The sequence below is a fragment of the Seriola lalandi genome, unplaced genomic scaffold (assembly GCF_002814215.2).
Source record: "Seriola lalandi dorsalis isolate HSWRI2012SDOR001 ecotype SW California unplaced genomic scaffold, Sedor1 jcf7180002054560, whole genome shotgun sequence".
In the NCBI taxonomy this organism is placed as follows: domain Eukaryota; kingdom Metazoa; phylum Chordata; class Actinopteri; order Carangiformes; family Carangidae; genus Seriola; species Seriola lalandi.
This window is the reverse complement of record NW_019525113.1, coordinates 794,904-814,263: the sequence shown is the minus strand read 5'-3', so window position 1 is coordinate 814,263 and position 19,360 is coordinate 794,904. Positions and strand designations below refer to the sequence as shown.

General features: G+C 40.5%; 1 protein-coding gene across 1 annotated transcript in view; it reads left to right on the top strand.

The window, feature by feature from the left end:
• Window positions 1-19,360, top strand: part of tyw1 (tRNA-yW synthesizing protein 1 homolog (S. cerevisiae)) — a 59,831-nt gene that overhangs the window by 23,351 nt on the left and 17,120 nt on the right. Inside the window, exons 12-14 of the mRNA XM_023416069.2 lie at window positions 1,255-1,432; window positions 3,513-3,648; window positions 10,032-10,142. Of these exons, the coding sequence (XP_023271837.1) occupies window positions 1,255-1,432; window positions 3,513-3,648; window positions 10,032-10,142 (425 nt within the window). The remainder of the gene's footprint in view (window positions 1-1,254; window positions 1,433-3,512; window positions 3,649-10,031; window positions 10,143-19,360) is intronic.

Here is a 19,360-nt window from a genome sequence, read left to right as displayed (position 1 = left end):
CTTGAATGAAAACAAAAGATCAAATATACATAAAATGCTGCCTATATAACTTGACTTGACCCAAGCATTTCCACTGCATTATTGCTTCATAATAAAAGTATTCATGTCAGCGCATATCGGAGAATATATGTGACGATACTGATATATCTGTGATAGGCCAATATCGGCTGATAACTCTAAATTATACATTCTGTAAGTCCCATTTCCTTGCTGATAGACTCAATTTTATCTGAGTGATCGACTTGATCCCACTTCACCCCCCAAGAGAGTGAACCATGTTAGAATTTAATGGAATTTCACATTACCAAACTGTAAGATACATACATCTAATGAGATTTCAGACACTTCAGTCTTCTCACACACACACACACACACACACACACACACACACACACACACACACACACACCTCATCCTTCATCCTCCTCAGCTGCCTTTTATGAACAGAGCTAAGTGGGATTTCTCCTGGGGGACAGCTTGCTTTTTGATGCCTTTGCATCTGTTGTGGGATGTAATTTGTCCTTGAAAGGCAGCGAAGTCACAGTTGCTGTTGTTCAACTATAGAGAATGTTGCAAACTTATCAATAATTCATAGACAGTTTTATAAAGCATATAAAGGCAACAGTCCAAAGTTTAATTTAATTAAGATTCACTGCATGTACTCTTAAATTCAATGGCATCTGCTGTAGCTCCAGCGATATCACATTAAATCCCTATCTATTCACCTGTTATGTATAATAAGTTGTTGTCTTTTTTTATTTAGTAATCTTAAAAGCAATAGTCAATTAAACTTCATAGCATTAATCCCTCATATCTTTGTCCTTCTACTTAACCTTCCCATTTGAACTAATGTTAAGTAAAATTTTACAGCGTCCTGTAGTTTGTGGATCCACTGAACAGTGGGAGAGGCCAAGACCACCCAGTGGAAAGTAGGAGAGAGCGAGTGGAAGAGGGATGAACTGGGCTCTGGGCCGAACTCCCAAAGCTCATACTTAATATACTGTCTCTTCTCTCCCTCCCTCCCTTCCTCTCCCCTCTTTATTTTTCATGAGCAGCAACCGTCTCTCTTCTTTTCTGTTTGGTTGTGTGTAATTACTCAGTTTGACCTCAGTTTTTTAACTTTGCATTGGTTGTTCTTTGATTTATGCCTCTGTGTGTGAGCTCCCCTATTTTATTGTTGGGAGACACAGATTAAGTCAAAGGTGGAATTGAATTCAAAACTATCTATTCAGCCACTGACCTCTCTCCCCTCAGGCGTTCCTGGAGTGAAGCCAGAGCGGTATGAGGAGGGCTTAGCAGTCAAGCACTGTGCCCTGTCCCTGGTGGGTGAGCCAATCATGTACCCTGAAATCAACACCTTCATCCGCCTCCTCCACTCTCAACAAATCTCCAGTTTCCTGGTCACCAATGCACAGTTCCCACAGGAAATCAGGTAGGGACATACCTTTGTTTCTGTGGATGTCACTATTTCTATCTTACTCTGAAAAATGTATTCCAGTCAGTTTATTTTGGCTATTTTTTTTGTAGTGTATTTTCGTTCACTGTCTTCACAAACCTTTCTCTTTGAAGTCTGGGGGGATGAATTAGAAGTTGGGAGCTTGAGTGTGTCTGAGCAGTTACATTGTTGCCTAGCAGGAAGGATCAAAGGTTCAGTTTCTCAAAGAATAAGTGCTTGATGTCCTTTAACAAGGAGGGTACAGAACAGTGGTGTTGGGTTTGTGTGCTTTGAGCAACACAAACAAAATTCCATTAACTTCATCTGTGTTTGGGTGACGTCAGAAGTTTCAGAGGAGGACGTATCAAAAACTTGGCACATCAAACCAAAATTGTTTGCATGAGATGATACTAAGAATTAATGAGATGCCTTCTCTGTAATTTGGATGAACTGTTTCTTTAAACCAGTGTTTCTCAAACTCAGACCAAGGACTTTACCAATCAAATAAAACTCATGGATCACCTAACTCCCCAAACATGACAAACCAACAGGATGTTAAAACAGACATCAACTGTATTATTAATGACGTTAGCTCACACACTTTGCGCTTAGGTTTTATTCAGGAATGAATTAGTCAATTATATGTAGAATAATCCTAGTAACTTGTTTATTTCCAACAGATCATCAGTTACTAGACTGACATTTTAGGTTTTTTCATTTTATTTAACCAGTTGTTCAATAAAATGATTGTGAACAATCTTAAAAATACCTTGGAACAATTATTGACACCAACTGAAATGTGAGGCAAATTGTGAAGCTGTGTGCAAGAAGGGGCGTTAACATTTGTTTGTTGTGTCTGAGGAAACTGTTCAGTTTCCACATTGACAAGACCATGATAACCTTGTTCCACTTTTGTTGAATCGATTTTTATCTTTTTCTCTGGCGTCATGGTTTGGAAATCTGTCCTTATAGAGCAGGAATTCTCTGAATCAAATTGTTAAATGGTCCAGTGAGCTGATTGGTGAGTCACAACTTAACCAGACAGCTACGGCGGATAGCTTCTTCCTTCTGGACGAAGGTTCATAGTCCCAAAGAACAAAACAGTGTAAAGAGAGCTTTGCCAGTTTCCACCTATGTCTCTTCACCTTTTTGATATAAACATTAAGTTTTCATGTCCACATGTTTACCCTGGTGTCTGTCACTCTCCGTGCCCTTTCCCCCTCACATCTAGAGATGCCACTCTGTCTAGAGGCCTTGTCATGAAGACATACTGTGACATATCTGATATGTCAGCTAACTAGCCTGTCACAGGCTGACTTATTATACACTCATCGAACAGGTTGAAGGCAAGAACAGCAGGCATCAGTCATTTTTCTTCCTGTCTGCCAGAGCCACCTGGTTGGCGATGAGCTGTTTCAGTTGATTGAGTCTCTATTTCAGCACTGCTTCTGCAACTTCTTGAACTCAATTTCCTGACTTTCTGTCTCATTGCTCATTTAGCTAATCGTTTATTTTTGCATCTTTACATAATTGTCTCTCTTGTACAGCAGATACTTTATCTACCATCTAAAGTGCTCCTCTCGTTTCAGTCGTGTGAATCTTTTACAGTTTTCTGGTTGTGTTTCCTACTCTGCTGCATCCTGCTTTTACAGCTTGTGTTAGAGTGTAGCTACACGCAAATAAGTTAATGTGTAATTATTATGAAGGAGAAGCACTTTTTAGTTTACCACAACTTCCTGTTGTCTTCCTATCTTCTGTCTGTACAATTAGTCTGTTGCTTTGTGAATGTTTGACGTGTTTTTGCAGGTTATTGTTCCTATTGAATAATCTGAGAGGAGCTGATTTATATTCAGCGCAAGTGTTTTCTGTCTTCTCTGATACTGAACTTCAGCTTCTTACAGAAATGCACTCATGTTTTCTGATAAATATGTTAAGGTTTAATGACATTGAGGGAGACCAAGATTTAAGAAAAAGAGAGTGATACCTCTAGGGTTTGTACCACATTTCTTGTTTCTTTCTCAAACTGGATCATTCTTATCCTCATTTCTTCTCATTTCTTCACTCCTATAATTTCCAGGAGCCTGGTCCCAGTTACCCAGTTGTATGTGAGTGTGGATGCGAGCACCAAAGACAGTCTGAAGAAGATTGACCGGCCACTTTTCAAGGACTTCTGGCCACGCTTCCTGGATAGCCTCAAGGCCCTGGGAGAGAAGGTAAACTGTCCCCTGAGCAAGGTTTAGTTTCCAGTCAAGAGTTTAGAAAAGTGAGCTTGTGAAAAAGAGGCTATGGTGCTACTCAAAAAGATACTGAAAAAAGTAGCACACTGGGTTAAAACTACATTTTTGAAATCATAGACTGTAAATAAAGATGGTTCCTCAAGAGTGGTTTTGAAGCTCAGAGTGAGCTGCCCTGGCGTCGCCATCTTAGCAGAGCCTGACTCCACCTAACTCCCAGCTAATCCAAAACTGGGCAAAGACTTTGGTACATGCCGTGTTGTGGCAAGCATACGCTCACCCACCTGTCACTCAAAGTGGCACACCCTCAATTATGCATATATTTAAGCCTCTATAGAAATTAAATGGGGGAATTATATAAAAATTCACCCCCTGTATAGTTGCCATGAAAGAGGAAATTAGCTATAGACCAAAAACAGTTTTTTATACCAGGCTGTAATCATGATTATTTCTGCTGTAAAGTTGGGCAGTTTAACATGGAGTCTATGGAGACAGACTCACTTTTGGATACAGACTCTAGTGGTCGTTTGCTCCACTTTTTAGCCCTGGAGGATGTTGCTTGGTTGAAATACATTGTTCGTACACTGTTTATGTGTTTCAGGCCCCAGCCAGCCCACAGGGTTTTCCCATTTTACTTTAAAAATGTAAACATGCAGTATTTGTTTCATTCTATGCTTTTCTAGCTGGGCAGTGACAATTTGCCAAATGTGCAAAAAGCAGGACTTGATCTTTACAGGAAAAGAAGAGCTGAAAGTTTGAACGATCTGAGCTCTTTTGTCAGGCATCTCACTGTTAAACACACTTGTGATGATAATTGGCAGTTTTGCTCTGTGTTAACAATAACAGTAATGGAGGTTATGCCAGGTTTACCGTCTATGCAATTAACCTAACTTCAGCATCAATGAAAATAAGACTTCTGTGATTGTTTCAGTGCCAATAAAGCTCTAACTATTGTGTTCCCATAGCTTGTTATTACCTCAAGCTTAATCAAGTCAATTTAATTATCTCGCCTTCGTAATTCTGCATCACAAATGCACAAATTGCACTGAATGATGATACTTGGAATATTTTCTGAGTGCATAATTAAAAGTAAAACTAATTCTCCCTTGGAAATGTTTGCGTGCTTCATTACTTGCATTCATTTTCTAACTGGGTATTTTCCTGTTATCATCATGTCACTGTTTGTGCCGAATTATTTTCAGAATTGGCGTACCTGTAAAAGGAAAGCGTCATAATATATTGATATGAAATTGATTTCATGATTGCTGTCAATGAAATGTCAAATTAAACCCTTTTCATTGAATGGATACACTGCAAGTGCATGTTGTTTATCTTGCTACATCATGAGGGGATGTGTTAAGCCTGTATGTATCAGCCATAAAAGGGAAACATGACCTCGATATTTTGTGGATTTTCTGCACTTAATGGCCTGCGTTTGTCACAGTTTCTTGTTCTTTCAGCTCTAAGAGAAAAGCTCTGGCCTGTGCTGGGCACTGGCTTAGCTTGATGTATGGTTGTTGATAAGCAGACGAGGGATGCTGCTCACCACCACAGTGTCTCAGTACTCTTAGTCCTGATAAGTACTAAAAAAACTGTAATTATTGTTTCATTTTTATCTGCATCTCTAGATCTGGGGGGAAGTAATATTAAACCTTTGAATAGAAAAGAAACTTGTATTCCTATCCACTTTGACTCTCTCCTGTGTCACCTCAAATGTAATCTCTTATCTCCAACTCTGACGGATTGAGTCTTCTCAGAAATCACAGATCGAGATGTCCTCTGTATTTACCAAATTCCTATGTAATAACAGCAAGATACCAATAAATGAGAGAGACCACTTCAGCCCTTTACCACTTTACTCGAGTGTGGAAGAGTGGCTTTTCATTGATTCTTGAAACTTCTAACATCTTGGCTTCATCAGAGTTGATAATGCCACTGCCACGACCACAAGAGTGAAAACATCCAAAGGTGTACTTGTGTATTAAGTGCATGATCTGTGTCCACAGATACCCCTGCAGCAGTTAAAAATAGTGCATTCCATAACCTTGCAGGCCTTCTCATCATCTGTGAGTGAGGGAAAGTCCATTATCACTACCTCCATCTAGCCACTACTCCGCTTGTGTAAATCAATTCTTTTCTCTTCGTGTGTTTCCTAATAAGCTAAAGTGATGAGAAGAATGGTGCTTAGGTAACCCGCCAGACGACCTTGAGAAAGATGTGGGCTGTGAAGTCTCTCAGAGGAGCCTCTGTTACACCTCTGTGTAATGGGTCGGCTTCCTCTTGTTTAATGCCTTAGCAAACAATGAACAAATTCATTACCACTCAGCTTGAGGTGTTGGTGACTGCACAGCTCGAGGCAAATCACCAGCGACGGATCATTGCACTCTAATTGCATCCAGATCACCATTTTCACCACATGCCAACAAGCAAATATCAATGTGGGGTAACTGCAGGGTGGGCAAAATAATAGGAACATCTTAGAACTAAATTAAAGAAAAGCCTACAATAAACACCAACCACTGTGAAGTTAAGATGTTCAATTTCTGTCAGCACTATGTCAAGTCTGACATTTTTAAGGTCATTAGAGTAAAGGATCCACTCACCACATTAAATCATGAACTCTCCGCTTCCAACAGCCTCCTCAATCTTCTACCTTCTCTAATATAATATTATTAACATGTTTTATCATTTCAAGGATAATATCGGCTGTAATAAATAACTACATAACAGGGCTTTTGAAAAATGATAATGAAGTGTTTGATTTTACTAAATGAAATGAAAATTGTTTGACTTTCTGTTTTTCTTCTTTATGGTTAACTCTCAATAGTTAACCAACAGTCTCAAGCATTTTTATAACAAACGATCTCAACACATTGTAACAACTGAATAGATTTAACACGTCCTTTTCTCTTTCTTTACCTCTTCGTCCCACTTTCTCCACTTATTGAGACAGCGAGTCTCACCGTGTGTGTCGCAGTGATTGGCTGAGTAGCGTCACGTGACCAGTGCCTTAAAGGCTTGAAAAGCATCAAAATTTTATAAAATGTATAGGTTGTACATCCAGGTCCAGATAGGCCAGTGTCTGTGCCTATTAATGACCTCTGATCTAGACTATAATTACTGTATGTGATATTCTCTGAGATAAAACATTATGACCATAATGTTGTCATTCTTTTAACTCGGTCAAGTTCTCTATCTCTGTCTGACTATTTATGGAAAACATAACAACAACTAAACACAACTTGTGGTCATTAAAAGTATCTAACGTACAGTGGGATGCTGGTAATGATGGCGATGTCGGTATCATTGGTTTCTCACTGTCTACTGTGACTGCAGGATCAGTCCATTTTAGGACAGATGAGTGACAGAAGAGTCCTGCTGGACCACATAATGACACTTTTACCCACCGGCACATTTACCACTTACTACCTAGAATCTCATTAATTTGAATTCTGCTTCACAGTGAGTCAGAGGAGCCATCAATCTCTTGAATTACTTTTCAACTTAGTGTCAGAAAATGTCCAATGATATCAAGATTTCACACATTCTCATTTGAGACATATTGAGGATGACACCCAATTTAAAAACTCTGTTTTATGAAAACATTAGCAGAAACAATCATTTTCAAAACTATATGGACATGTTATACAGCTTCTTTTCTCTAGAATGGATTTCTGGCATGAAAGTATCATGTCCATATATTTAAAAGTAAACACTTCCAAAGAAACGAGACACCTCTGCAAGGTTGGGTGGAGGGTCCAGGTGGGCTGGTCTTGGGGCATGGCTGAGGGAGGCAACTGCCTTGTTGTGACATCACAAAGTTACAGAAGTCCTGACAGCCGGTTTTAAGGCTCAGTTTCTGAATACAGGCTGTGTGCATTTCTCTGTGGACTGAGCACTTTGATACTTTCACAGTATTAATAAAGAACCTAGACCTGATCTATGATAAAAAAAGACATGGAAATCTACCTTTATAAATATGGGAAACTTTAAGTGTTGTGTGTTGGCAAAGCAGTTTTTGCCTTTGATCTGTCAGTGGGACAGTTGCTCACTGTTGCAGCCAGCACAATGTGACCTCTAGTATTTTGCTGTCTCATGATTATTTCAGAGATATGCTTATATCCATAGCAGAACATAGTTGGCCCTTAGCATATTCAAGCATAGATAAAAAGAAATGGAGAGCACTGGTTGTGTTTTGTGCATACTTTATAAATACTTTGAATATTGTATCTTAAAGCAACATTTGCAGAACAAACAAAGTTTTATGACCAGAAGTTTTGTCATTTTAAAACCCAACACCAAAAATCACAGACATTAGTGCACACAAGTACACAGTTGTTGAGCATTAAACATTAATATGATTATACTTGTCCCTGAGGGTTGTACATGTACTTGTGTGTATGCGTGTGTACACCTCACTGTGACAATATGGTTTGTCTGTGTGCAACTTCCCAGTTTCCAAAAATAAACTCTCTGTTCCCATCACCTCCCGCCTGTGTTTCACAGCTCCATATTCCTAAGTCTCCATTTCATGGTGGGCTCTATCTCCATCCTTCCTAAGCGCTTATCCCTTTCTGTTCTCCTTTTGACAGCTCTCCTCCACCGGGCCTCCGTGCCAGTGCACTGTGGGACTGATAGAGTTGTGCTTCACCATCGGATTTGGAATAGAGGCAGCTTGAAATACCTCACCTCCCTGCTTCCACTGGCCAATTATCTCCTACCCTACTGGGCTGAAAAGACCTAGTGTTATAGATAACCTTCCAAAGAGAGAGAGGGAGCGGGAGAGAGAGAACAAATGAGGGAAAGAGTACGCTCTCTCCTCCCCTTGTCATTTACTGGTTTCTTTCTATTATTCATTTCTCGTCTTCTGTCCTCGCCATTCTCCTTCTTTCGTCCCCTCCACTTGTCTTTTCTTGCCCCTCTTCCTCTCCATCACATTCGCAATAATCCTCTTTCTCCTGCTATACAGCAACAACAATAGCCTGAATCTGCACCACTGAACTGTGAGCAGGGCTTTTTTCAGTCCTTTTCTTTACCCAGGGAAAATTAGCTGAGCACATATAAGGGGGTTGTCCAGACTTGGCTTTGATCTCGATCCAAATCTGTATATAAAGTATTTTCCAATACACTGTCCACACGAAAAGTTGTGAAACCTACTGACAGTTGATTACAGTTACACTGAGGAAAACGAGGCCTAGGGTCCTATGATGTTTGTCGGAGTGGATCTGTTGTGGCAGCAAGGATGGTATAATTGGAAACAAAATCCTTAAGTTCAAATGAGGTTTTCAGCTATAAAAGCAGAACTTTAGAGGAATGCTGCACCTGCAAACTGAAGCTTTAAAAAAAAAAAAAAAAAAATTCGATCAAGTTCTGCTCGCATAGTTTGCTTAAACATTCATACTGGAATGATGGCTGATGGGTTCTCTTTGTTTATTTTGTGAAATCCTCAGTTCCCTCCCTGGAGTTCAAATATTCTGTGGATGCACAAAGGAGCATTATTGACAGCTTGTCTACCTAGAGTAAACAAAGTATTGGAAATGGAATTGGAAAAGGTGTTATGTAGTAGATGCTATTAGAGCGGCTTGAGAGATCCTTAAATATTCAGTTGTACTGCAGCACAGCAGTTTTCAGATCATTAGTAAACACACAAACCTTCCCCTAACTGCTCTGTTATTACAAAGAAAGTAGGTTGTTGGCAGGACAACTGTGCGGCCGCTGTGTTGCTGGTGGAGGACAGATGTTGGTAACAACAAACTGCCAGAAATTTGAGTTTTGACTCAAAATAAATGAACATCACAACTGGTGATTTTATTTAATGTGTGTCAGAGGAAAGCAACATACTTGTCTTCCCTGACTTGAATGAAAAACAAAGAGGTCAAACTGACCTTTTTATTTTGTAACAAAACTACAGTATGAGCTTTAATCAGATGTGGTGTGTGTGAGTTGTGTGAAATGATGATTGGAACACCCCGTCCGAAACAGAAATCATTCCAGTTATGGCAGCACTCAGTGTTATAACACCTAATCTAATTCTGGTTGATAACAAGGGCCAAGAAACTGTGTGAATTCACGTACAAAGATGAAGTTTTTTACTCAGCTAGAGGTTTACATTTCCTCTTAATATCTATACAGAAATGTCACAGAAAAGTGTTGTTGGATCTTTTTAGCAATACCAGCCTGTTGAACACTACTTTCATTGGGTTATATATGATCACACTTATGTGAACAAGTATTAGTAGTCTTAATTGAATGTAGTTGTTTTTAAGGACAGGAATATAGAAAAAGTAATACAGCAACATAATTTTCATGCCTTCACATTGACTTTGACCTCTTTCATCCCCACCCCCCATCTGTCCATCCAGAGACAGAGGACGGTGTACAGACTGACGCTGGTGAAGGCCTGGAACGTGGAGGAGATGCAGGCCTACTCGGAGCTCATTGCTTTGGGCCAGCCGGACTTCATTGAGGTTAAGGTAGGTGTTCTTGTGCATTTTATCAGCTTGTGTTTTCTTCTTCCCTTCTCAGTTAATGTCTTATTTTTCAGTAGTTGTCACAGTATAATAATTCTCATCGTCTTTGCGCCAGGTTTAGTTTTTATTTCCCTGTCTGTGTCTCTGTTTTCCCATTATTTATCTGTTCTGAGCTTTGATGTGCGTCTGGAGTAAACCCTCCTAAAAATCAAAGCCTGTCACATTTGCTCCTTGTTAATGAGTTCCCTAAAAGCAAATGAGCCAGTAACACTGGCTATCAGGCTGCTTGTTACCGCAGAAATTCTTTTAAAAGAAAATCTTAGCACAAGATATCACCCAGCACATGATATACACATCAACTGAAATTCCTGAAGTCATGATATTATATAAGGGCAGCTCCAGACATGTTTAAATATTTTAAATGAAAGTAAATCATCCGCATGTTCCTTGCTTGTCTTTGGGGCACTCCACCAGTTTATACATGAAGGGAACAAGCTGAACAAACAACCTGATATTTATACTCAAAGCCTCATTTTCTTCAAGGTACAGTATGTAATTTTTGTTTTATTTGAAAATATAAAAGCAACACCAAATCATATTGCATATCATGATTCCTCTCACCAAAAGCCAAACAACTTTTTTCGTTTCATTTAAAGCTTTTATGATTTAAGAACGTCTGGGTCCTTTAAGTGTCTGGGGGCCTTTATTGGTGATAGAGTTCGTTTGTGAGTCTTTGAGCTTGTTAATTGTTAACTTAATTGTTTGTACCCCAACTAAGGGACAAGGCAAACACTTCCATAACCTACCTACACAAGGGTGTCTTACTGACATCTATAGTGGTTCTGTGCCAAACACCAACACTGCTGTTATGTTAACACTCTGTGGGTTTTATGTAACCTGTGTCCATATAAATGTCACTAGATAAGTGGGATAATTCACTGGAACAGTGGGCTGTACACCACACTGACCTTATCCGGTCATTTGGCGGAGAAGGTATTAATAGTATGGGGAGGGAGCACCTGGTTGTGGTTGTCATAGTGACAAACTTGCCTGAGACCGTTCATTATTTAGTCTATCAGATCAAGATATGATCCCAGTAATAACGGCAGCAGACGTAGTTGTAGTAGTAACAGCTGCTAACAGTTTTTCCTGCCTAGAAGTGATTGAGCCAGAACACCAAATTCAACCAGCCTCCCTTTACTTATTTTGTTCTAATAGTCTCTGATTATTTTGGCAGAGTGAGTGTGTTGCAGCTTTGCTGCTTCACTTTTTGGGGTGGGGCTGCATCTCTGCAAAGTCTTTGGAGCACAACATCTTGGTTATACCTCAACTACAGGGTTCAAAACCTGCCATTTTCTCTCCATTTTCTCTTTAAGTGGTGAAAAGGTTTTGGGGGATAGTTGTGCAAGAAAACAGCGTGGCTGACAGGGCTCATTAAAAAAGGGAATCAAAAGGGAATCAAGTGCAAAACAGAAATCATCTATGGCAGCCGCTGTATAACAAAAGGCTCAGCTAGTCATCTACAGTCATTTTCAACACTGTTTAAGTAATTGTGTCTGACAGTAACATTGTCCTAATCCTAAGTGGCACAAGTGGAAAATCATTATATAACCTATATATAATAACTAATTGGTTGTTGTGTCATTTAATTTCTTTATTTTTAAGTTTAATTAGTGGTGAAATTACTGTGCTCTAATCTCTGTCAACTTTTAAGCTTTTACTCCGGCTTACTGCTTTGGACCTGTGACCACACTGCGGTCTATATTCATTTTTATTTTTGCCTCACACATGAGCTTCTGCAGCTTATTTGTCAGTTCATGTGTTGCATGAAATAAATTTTCTAAAAACACAGAAATCTCATTAAGCAGCTGTGTTGTGTGGTGGCTTCATATTGAAAATAATGGACAACGTTTGCTTCTCTGTCTGGTGTGACTGCTGCATTATGGTTTTGTTGTTTCAATCTATTCTATGTCACAGCTCTCATTATGCTGTAGTATGATTATTAATTTGTTTGTGAAAGGTCTAACATGGTTTTTCAATTACAGTGAGCTTGTCTAAATGTGCAGTGAGCATTAAGGGACTCCGCAGTGCATTTTTTCCTATATAGCTGCTGAGTCTGTTCATGTATGGACTTAAAAAAAGAATAAAAAAAGCATTGTGCACTATGATGATCTTTATTATATCATATAGTGCACTTTTTAAGTCGCCCTCTTTATGCCTCCAAGAATTGTTCATGATGTCACATGTTTCATGCAAATAGGCAGATGTGTGTTGTGTGTCTGGTACCAGTTGAACAGGATTATATTGAACATAAGGGTCACATGTTTTTTCCCATATTACTGCATTGACACATAGCTTCACCCATGGACCCAAATCTTGCCATCTGTCTTTCCTGTGTTTGGCAAGTGACACGTGTGGATATGAACCAGGAATGTCAAAGAATCCGAATCACTGAAAGAGAAATATGGTGAAAATTCATCTCTTGGCTTTGGTTTTGTTAGTTTGGGTAAAGTTGCTGAAGCTGCACATCTGTGTTTATTCCAAAACATTCAACTTAACATGAGCTTTTCTGTCAGACGGCCTTCTTTGAACCATCGTTTCTCAAAGTCTGCATCTCTACCTTCATGCGTTTGTGCAGTGCAGTGTAGGTCTTCTGGTTTCATGTAGTCTGTGTCTGTGTTGAGTGTGTGTGCTTTTTCAACAAGAGCAGGAGTTACGGAGGTCACAGCTGATGTGCAGAGCTTCCATTCATACACATGAATCAGCGTGTCAGCGTTGTGTATTTCACAAATACGTGAGTGTCGGGGAACACAAGTTCACTTGTTCGAGTAATAATAACCCTCCAGACAAATACCCAATAAACACATTACATCTCTTCCCATCAAATTAATTAGGCAACAGTTTGACAGCAAAAATGAATGCTTAAATTTGCCTGTGACATCATCAGTGCATGATAATGGAGTTGTGTATTTTTGCAGAACTGTTTCACCTAACGTCCCTACAGACTTCGGGTATCTTCCACTCATCTTTGGAGGTGTTGGAAAAGTGTCAGCTTTAATAACAGATTGTGTTGCACCTGCATCTACAAGAAATGTTACACGTTCGACATGTACAAGGAGTGTGTGTGTGTGGGCATGCCTGTACAAGCATCAGCTGAGTATTTAGCGTATGTTCTTAATGGCTGTGTGTTCACTGTCCCCTGATTCTTCTCTAACTGAGCTATGGCGTCATCAATCAGTGTGTGTGTGTGTATGTGAGTGTGAGGTGCAATCACCAGTCTGATGTGTAGGTTGTCTCTCATCGTGCGTCAAAGTTAAGGCATTTGCTTGGAACATAGTCAACGCAGCCATTTGCAGATCTTTCTATCTTTTTTTTCTCCTTTTCGCTTCTGGCCCTCTCTGAGGACTTTCCCAGCATGCACAGCATGTGCTTCAATGAGGCTTAACTTGCCTGAGTCCCAAGTGATGCACATACGCTTCACCATGCTGGAAATCTCTGGTTTCAATCTATTCAGGAAGCTGTTTTTCAGATGAGCTTCCCATGCTCTAACAGCATTATCATTTGGTCCAGCTGGAGGTGTCAGCCCACTGTGTGTGTTGTGGACTTCTGTCAGACGAGTGAGATAGTTATGAACACTTTCATCGTCCTGTCTACATGAGATTTTGCACATGTCCATTTCTCACAGGGAATGCTGTTTTGCTGCACCCACTGAGATCTGTGATGTGTCCTCTGTAGACTGCGTTGTCATTGTGAGCCCAGTGGGGGTTGGCAGGTCTCACATCACTCTCTGGATATCCTGCTGAGCCTTTGGCCCAATTATTACCCATTTTTACCATCAGGAGTCGTCTCAGTTCAGAAGTTGTTGGGCGGAACTCTCTACAGTCAGTTCAGCTGCAAATTTCACACACCTCCATCTGATGGTGGTGGGAGGTGAGTCGTTGCCTTTTTAATGTCCTCAATAGTCCATGGTCTGTGGACTAACATCGGATGTCCATCGACACCTGCTACCTCCACCATGGGGAAATTCAGGACTTGGTGAATGTTTTCCTCTGTGTCAGTACTCACTGGTGATGGAGGGTTGAATGGATTTAGAGACTTTTTGTACACCAGACCAGACCTGGGATGAGAAGGGGAGGCTGCTGGTTCATCCTGTTGTTGTGATGGGTTTTGGCGTCTTCTTGGCGGAGCACAGTCGAGGTCGGAGTCCTGTATTTGGACACACTGAGACACAGATGAGGTTTTATCTGTCCCGGCCTGTGTTTTTCTTTCCCTCCTTTGTGCTTCTTCCATCCATAAACTACATGCTTTCCAGTCTACTATGAATTTACTCTTTCCTTTCTTATTCTCAGTCTCTTTTTCCTTCGGTTAGGACTAAGCCTTTATGGACCGTGCTCTGCCAGGTGAGCCACCCAGAAAGGGCAGATCTACTGGTACTAACAATGTCTCCTGCAGTAAAAAAAAAAAAAAAAGAGGTAGTGTACCGTTACATCCCTAATGGTAATTCTAGTAAGTTTATGTTGCCTTTGAGCATAAAATGCTGTGCTCATAGGGATGTAAACAAGAACATGAGTTCTTTGTTTTGATTATATATTTTGCCTCCTTAGAGTAAACTGTAGTGGAATGTGCTGTGTGGTGCGGTTTCTCCTCTTCATTTTAATCAGTGCCTACTCTGTAAAAAATGAGTCCAGCACAATTAATCTAGTCTCCACCTGAGATAGAAGAGATAAGAGAGAGGTTTGACCTTGGAAGTTAACCAAAGATGAGATTCAGTTGTATTCTGTTTTTATTCCACTGCAGGGGTGCAAACTAATTGGTTTGAACAGGTGATCTACTCACTAACCCTAACTCCTCTTGCACATGAATACTCACACTTCACCCATCCCCTTGTGTGTCTCATTACACGTGCTCCTCCTCCTAAACGTCCTGCTGTAAAGAATAAGTGAAAAGCTTCCCACAGACAAAGTAAGCATACGTGACACACCTCTTGCCACATGGGAATCGCTCCCTACGTTCTCTCATTCATAATCCAGAGCACATCTCGCTCCTGTGCCACCTGGCAACAGAGTGCCACCACCGGCCAGTCTCCACTGGGATCCCACTGCTCCCAGCTATAGCAGCTATTACTTTCTTTAACATTCATTTACCCAGGCTATGTTTACTGAGCTCTGTGGTGTTTTTCATCAGCAGCCTGTTCACAGTTACACAGAGTCACACCTGGGAGCTGCCCAGCACAATCGTGTCTGTCGGCCAGCAGCAGATGGGAGCATCTGGGGGTCAAGTGGCTCACTCAAGGACACTGTAACAGTGGGTAATGAGGGAGAGCAGAAGATGTTACATAGGTGAGGCTCATACTATCACCCAGCATTATCTTATCTCAAACACAGATCTGTGACAGATTTAAGGAAAAAATATCAAGGTGAACCACGGAAGACATTCTTCCTTTGTTGATAATTGTGGCGATGATTGTGTTGGAGAGCACTGTCTGATACATCAGTCCAAACTTTTCCTAGGAGTTAAGTTGGGTTGAAACTTGGTGATTGTGAAGGTCGTTGGGAACTTTATACAAGTGTTTGCATTTGTTAAATTTCTCCACTCATTGGCTTTTTCAGGGTTTTCCTGATCACTCATCCATATAGTAGTATGAAATTTTATTTTGGCCCATACAAGAAATCCCAGTAGCGAAATATGTCTGTGATAACTCAGAAACAGTGTTGTCATTGCATAGCTTCTCCACTGACAGGTTTATTTTTGTTTAACTGTTAAATGCCCTCTCTCAGTACAGATCTGTGTCACAAATCTTAAATAACCAAATATAAGGGATTCTAATCAAAAATATTTGTTCGTATTAATGTAAAAAAAAACTAAAACAAAAACCACATAAACAAATGAGATATTTTCAACCTTCAAATATTGACGCCAGCCTTAAGAATTCTGCTCCTGTTAGGCTGTAGAGATGGGATAGCCCCAGATTATGCCACGTTCAACCCTCTTCCTTCCTAGAAAGGTACATTCTGTACAGATATCCTGTAGCTCTAGATAACATATTTAAGCAGAGCTGGGGCAGGAGTGTCGATAGTGTAGCAAAGACAGTAAAACGTGTCTGTTTTGCTGTCTCAGTGCGCATCGTTGACATCTACATTGGGTGAAGTGCCATGGTCTCTAAGGAAGGAGAAAAAGATGATGTTAAGCAACGTTCGGTAACAACTTGTCTTCATCCTTTCTATGTTCTTTTCCTCCGGTGCTGCATCACGGTGCTGATGCTGCAGAAATACGATCACACCACCCACACTAGAACTGGTTATGACCCAACTTATCCTGTTGAAAATGTGCAGGTGAATGCAAGACTGGCAGTGAGTGGAAGTAAAAATGTTGTAGCACTGAGCAGCTTATTGCACACGAGGCACTGTGGAACTATCTGCAGGTTATCAGTTAGCCAACACTGCAGCACTGACAACAGAAAGCCAGACCAGTGAAGATAAAACACACTCACCTCAAGCTAGTGTTGCCCACGGTTCACACTGATGCAAGACTAGGTCAAAACTAGTGTATGGCTGGACAGTGTGTGGTCTGTGCGAAATTGAGGATGTAGTTGAAAAACAACTGAAAACACCTGCCGTCACTTAAAAGTAGCTTAACCCTCCTGGAAAAGTCAGTTAATGCCATTAGATGTATACAATATGCTAATTATCATATGATCATATATCACTTATGAACGTTATTGTGTCATATTTGCGTTCACCTTGGTGTCAGCCTTCATATCTTAATCTGTTTGCTTCTCTCCTCCTCTCTGTGCTCACATATATAGTATTGTAATACAGCAGAATCCACAATAAAGCTGTTCTCATTCACATGTTTTCTGTTTCTGTTTTCAGACAACGGAACAAGAATGAAATAGTGACTGAAACACAAGACTCACCAAACACATAAATTAAAGACAAAAACTGTGCTGTGATTTCAGCTATACAGTATTTACATGTAAGATGATCACTCAGAGAGAAAGTTAGAAGTTCACTCTTGTCTGTGTCAGCTGCCGTGTGGTCAGTGGAATGAGAGGCATGGAGAGAGAGTGACTTTGGAAGGAAAGCCTGAGCTCATGCTCGCGGGGCGGGACCGGCGACTCTTCTACAGAAAGTAGCTAATGTTTCCCCAAAAAGTCTCTAGATTCATTGCTCGGTGATTCATTGAAAAAAAGTTGCTGAGTCTTAAAAGTCGGTAAATCTATCGTAACAAAGGCGTTAAGTATGCAACACTGCCTGTAAACAGCCACTGATGGCGTAATAGAAACTGTTTGCACCAATTCATTTTGAAAGAAGGCCAGTGGTTGAACTCCAACACAGCTGATGAATGGTGTAACATCAGTCAGTCAATCAGTCAGCAGCAGACATTTGCATTTGCAGGGCTGGCCCCACAGTTGTAGTCCAGCCAAAATATTAATAAAAGCACCAGAGTGTAGGTATTGCTTTAATTGATCGTTTCTCTGCACTTACTTGAATCATAAAATCCGACACATTTATTCTGGTTGCCAGTCACTGTGTATTAACAGCTCCACATGCAGATGACAAATTTTTGAAATATTTTCCGTAATTAAAACAACAAATGGGAGGATTGTGGATTGGGCACCCTGGGTTCGTACTGAAAATAAAAATGCATCCTTCATTTGGCTAATTACACAACAAAGGTTTGGCCCACAGGCACACAAAGCAAACAAATCATCCAGCTCATCGCAGTGCAGACAGAGACTGACTGCCACATTCGTACTAAAGATTTGCTCAACTTTTACTACAAAAACAATATTAAACTTTCCCCGTCAGAAAACTGCAGCAGCATACAAGTTTTCGGTTCAAAATAATGAGACGAGGGAGCCAGTGCTGTAATGAGGGATCTCTGCAGTCCGAGGGTGGAAGCATGTTGGGGGGGGGGGACCAAACAAAACTTTCTGAAGGGGCAACAGGCAGCAGGAGTGTGTGTGTGTTTGTGTTTGGGTGTGTGAGAAGGTGTTTTTCATTTTCCCCCTAATGAAGTGTTTTTGGCAGTGTGCTCCCATTTTAAAACTAACTAAACTAACAAGCTCACATTCTTATTAATCATCCTCCCCCCTGTGCTTCCTTTGTGTACAGAGATGCGCTGTGTTTGTCTTGTACTTTCCCTCCATTGTCTATCCACTGAAATATCTTTGCACTCATTCATGGCTCACCTGACGGATGGGATGCAGTGTGGACAGTTTAAGCTGGAGATATGCCTTAGGGAGATAGATGTAAACGACTTTGCAAACCTACACAGAGGTGGGTTTACCCACAAGCACCCTGGAGAAGCATAAATCCTGCTGTGGTGGTGGTGGTGGTCACGCTGGTGACTGAACATCTGTTCCCTTCTTTGTGATTCTGAGGTTGTGATCAGCGGGAAAAAAACTGATGGTGGAGTTATTGTCTGGCTGGTTAGTAAACTGACTGTCTGACACAGGTTGGGCTTGTTGAGAGAGTTAAAGGGTAACTAAAAACATCATTACCATAACATAAGAAAAAGACGTGCTAGAGGGCAGTTCACTGAGTGATTGGTCTGGATACAAGCACACAGACCATAGAAATCTAACAATTATGTCTGATATATCTGCATACCAACTGCTTTCTCTTTTATTTTCTAATGTATGTTCCCTGTCTCTTATGACTTTACACTGTTGTGTAAAGATGAACCGATGCTCAATTCATCTCCACTTGTTTTCTCTCTGTCTCTCTTTTGATTCTGTTCTTTGTGTTCGAATATGATCTTTCACTGTGTGATGTAAATGTCAAAGTAATTTTTTTGCCATCTGTGCAAAAATGAATTGCACCAGCTGTGTGACAGTTAAAGGATCCCCGTGTCTATCTCCCCTTTTCCCTCTACATTAAGCTATTTTCACCTACTTACATGTTGCGTTTTATTGCTACTAAAGTAATCCAAAACTTGCTTGAAGCAAGCCCAGCTTTTAATGGGTGAAAAACACACACTTCTGAATCTAGGTTGTCCCCTGAGACTTGACTATAGCTTCTCTATTAAACATTTCATATTGATCCACCACTACGTGGCATTTCATTATATTAGAGAGCGTGCAACACTAACAAGACAGCAGGGAGCGCTGGACTGGACAGGTAATCAGAGACTCCCATCAAATATGACACAGGAACGGAGATGTTAATATGATTAAGCTACACTCACATTTTCCACTTTGTTCATGCGTAACTGCT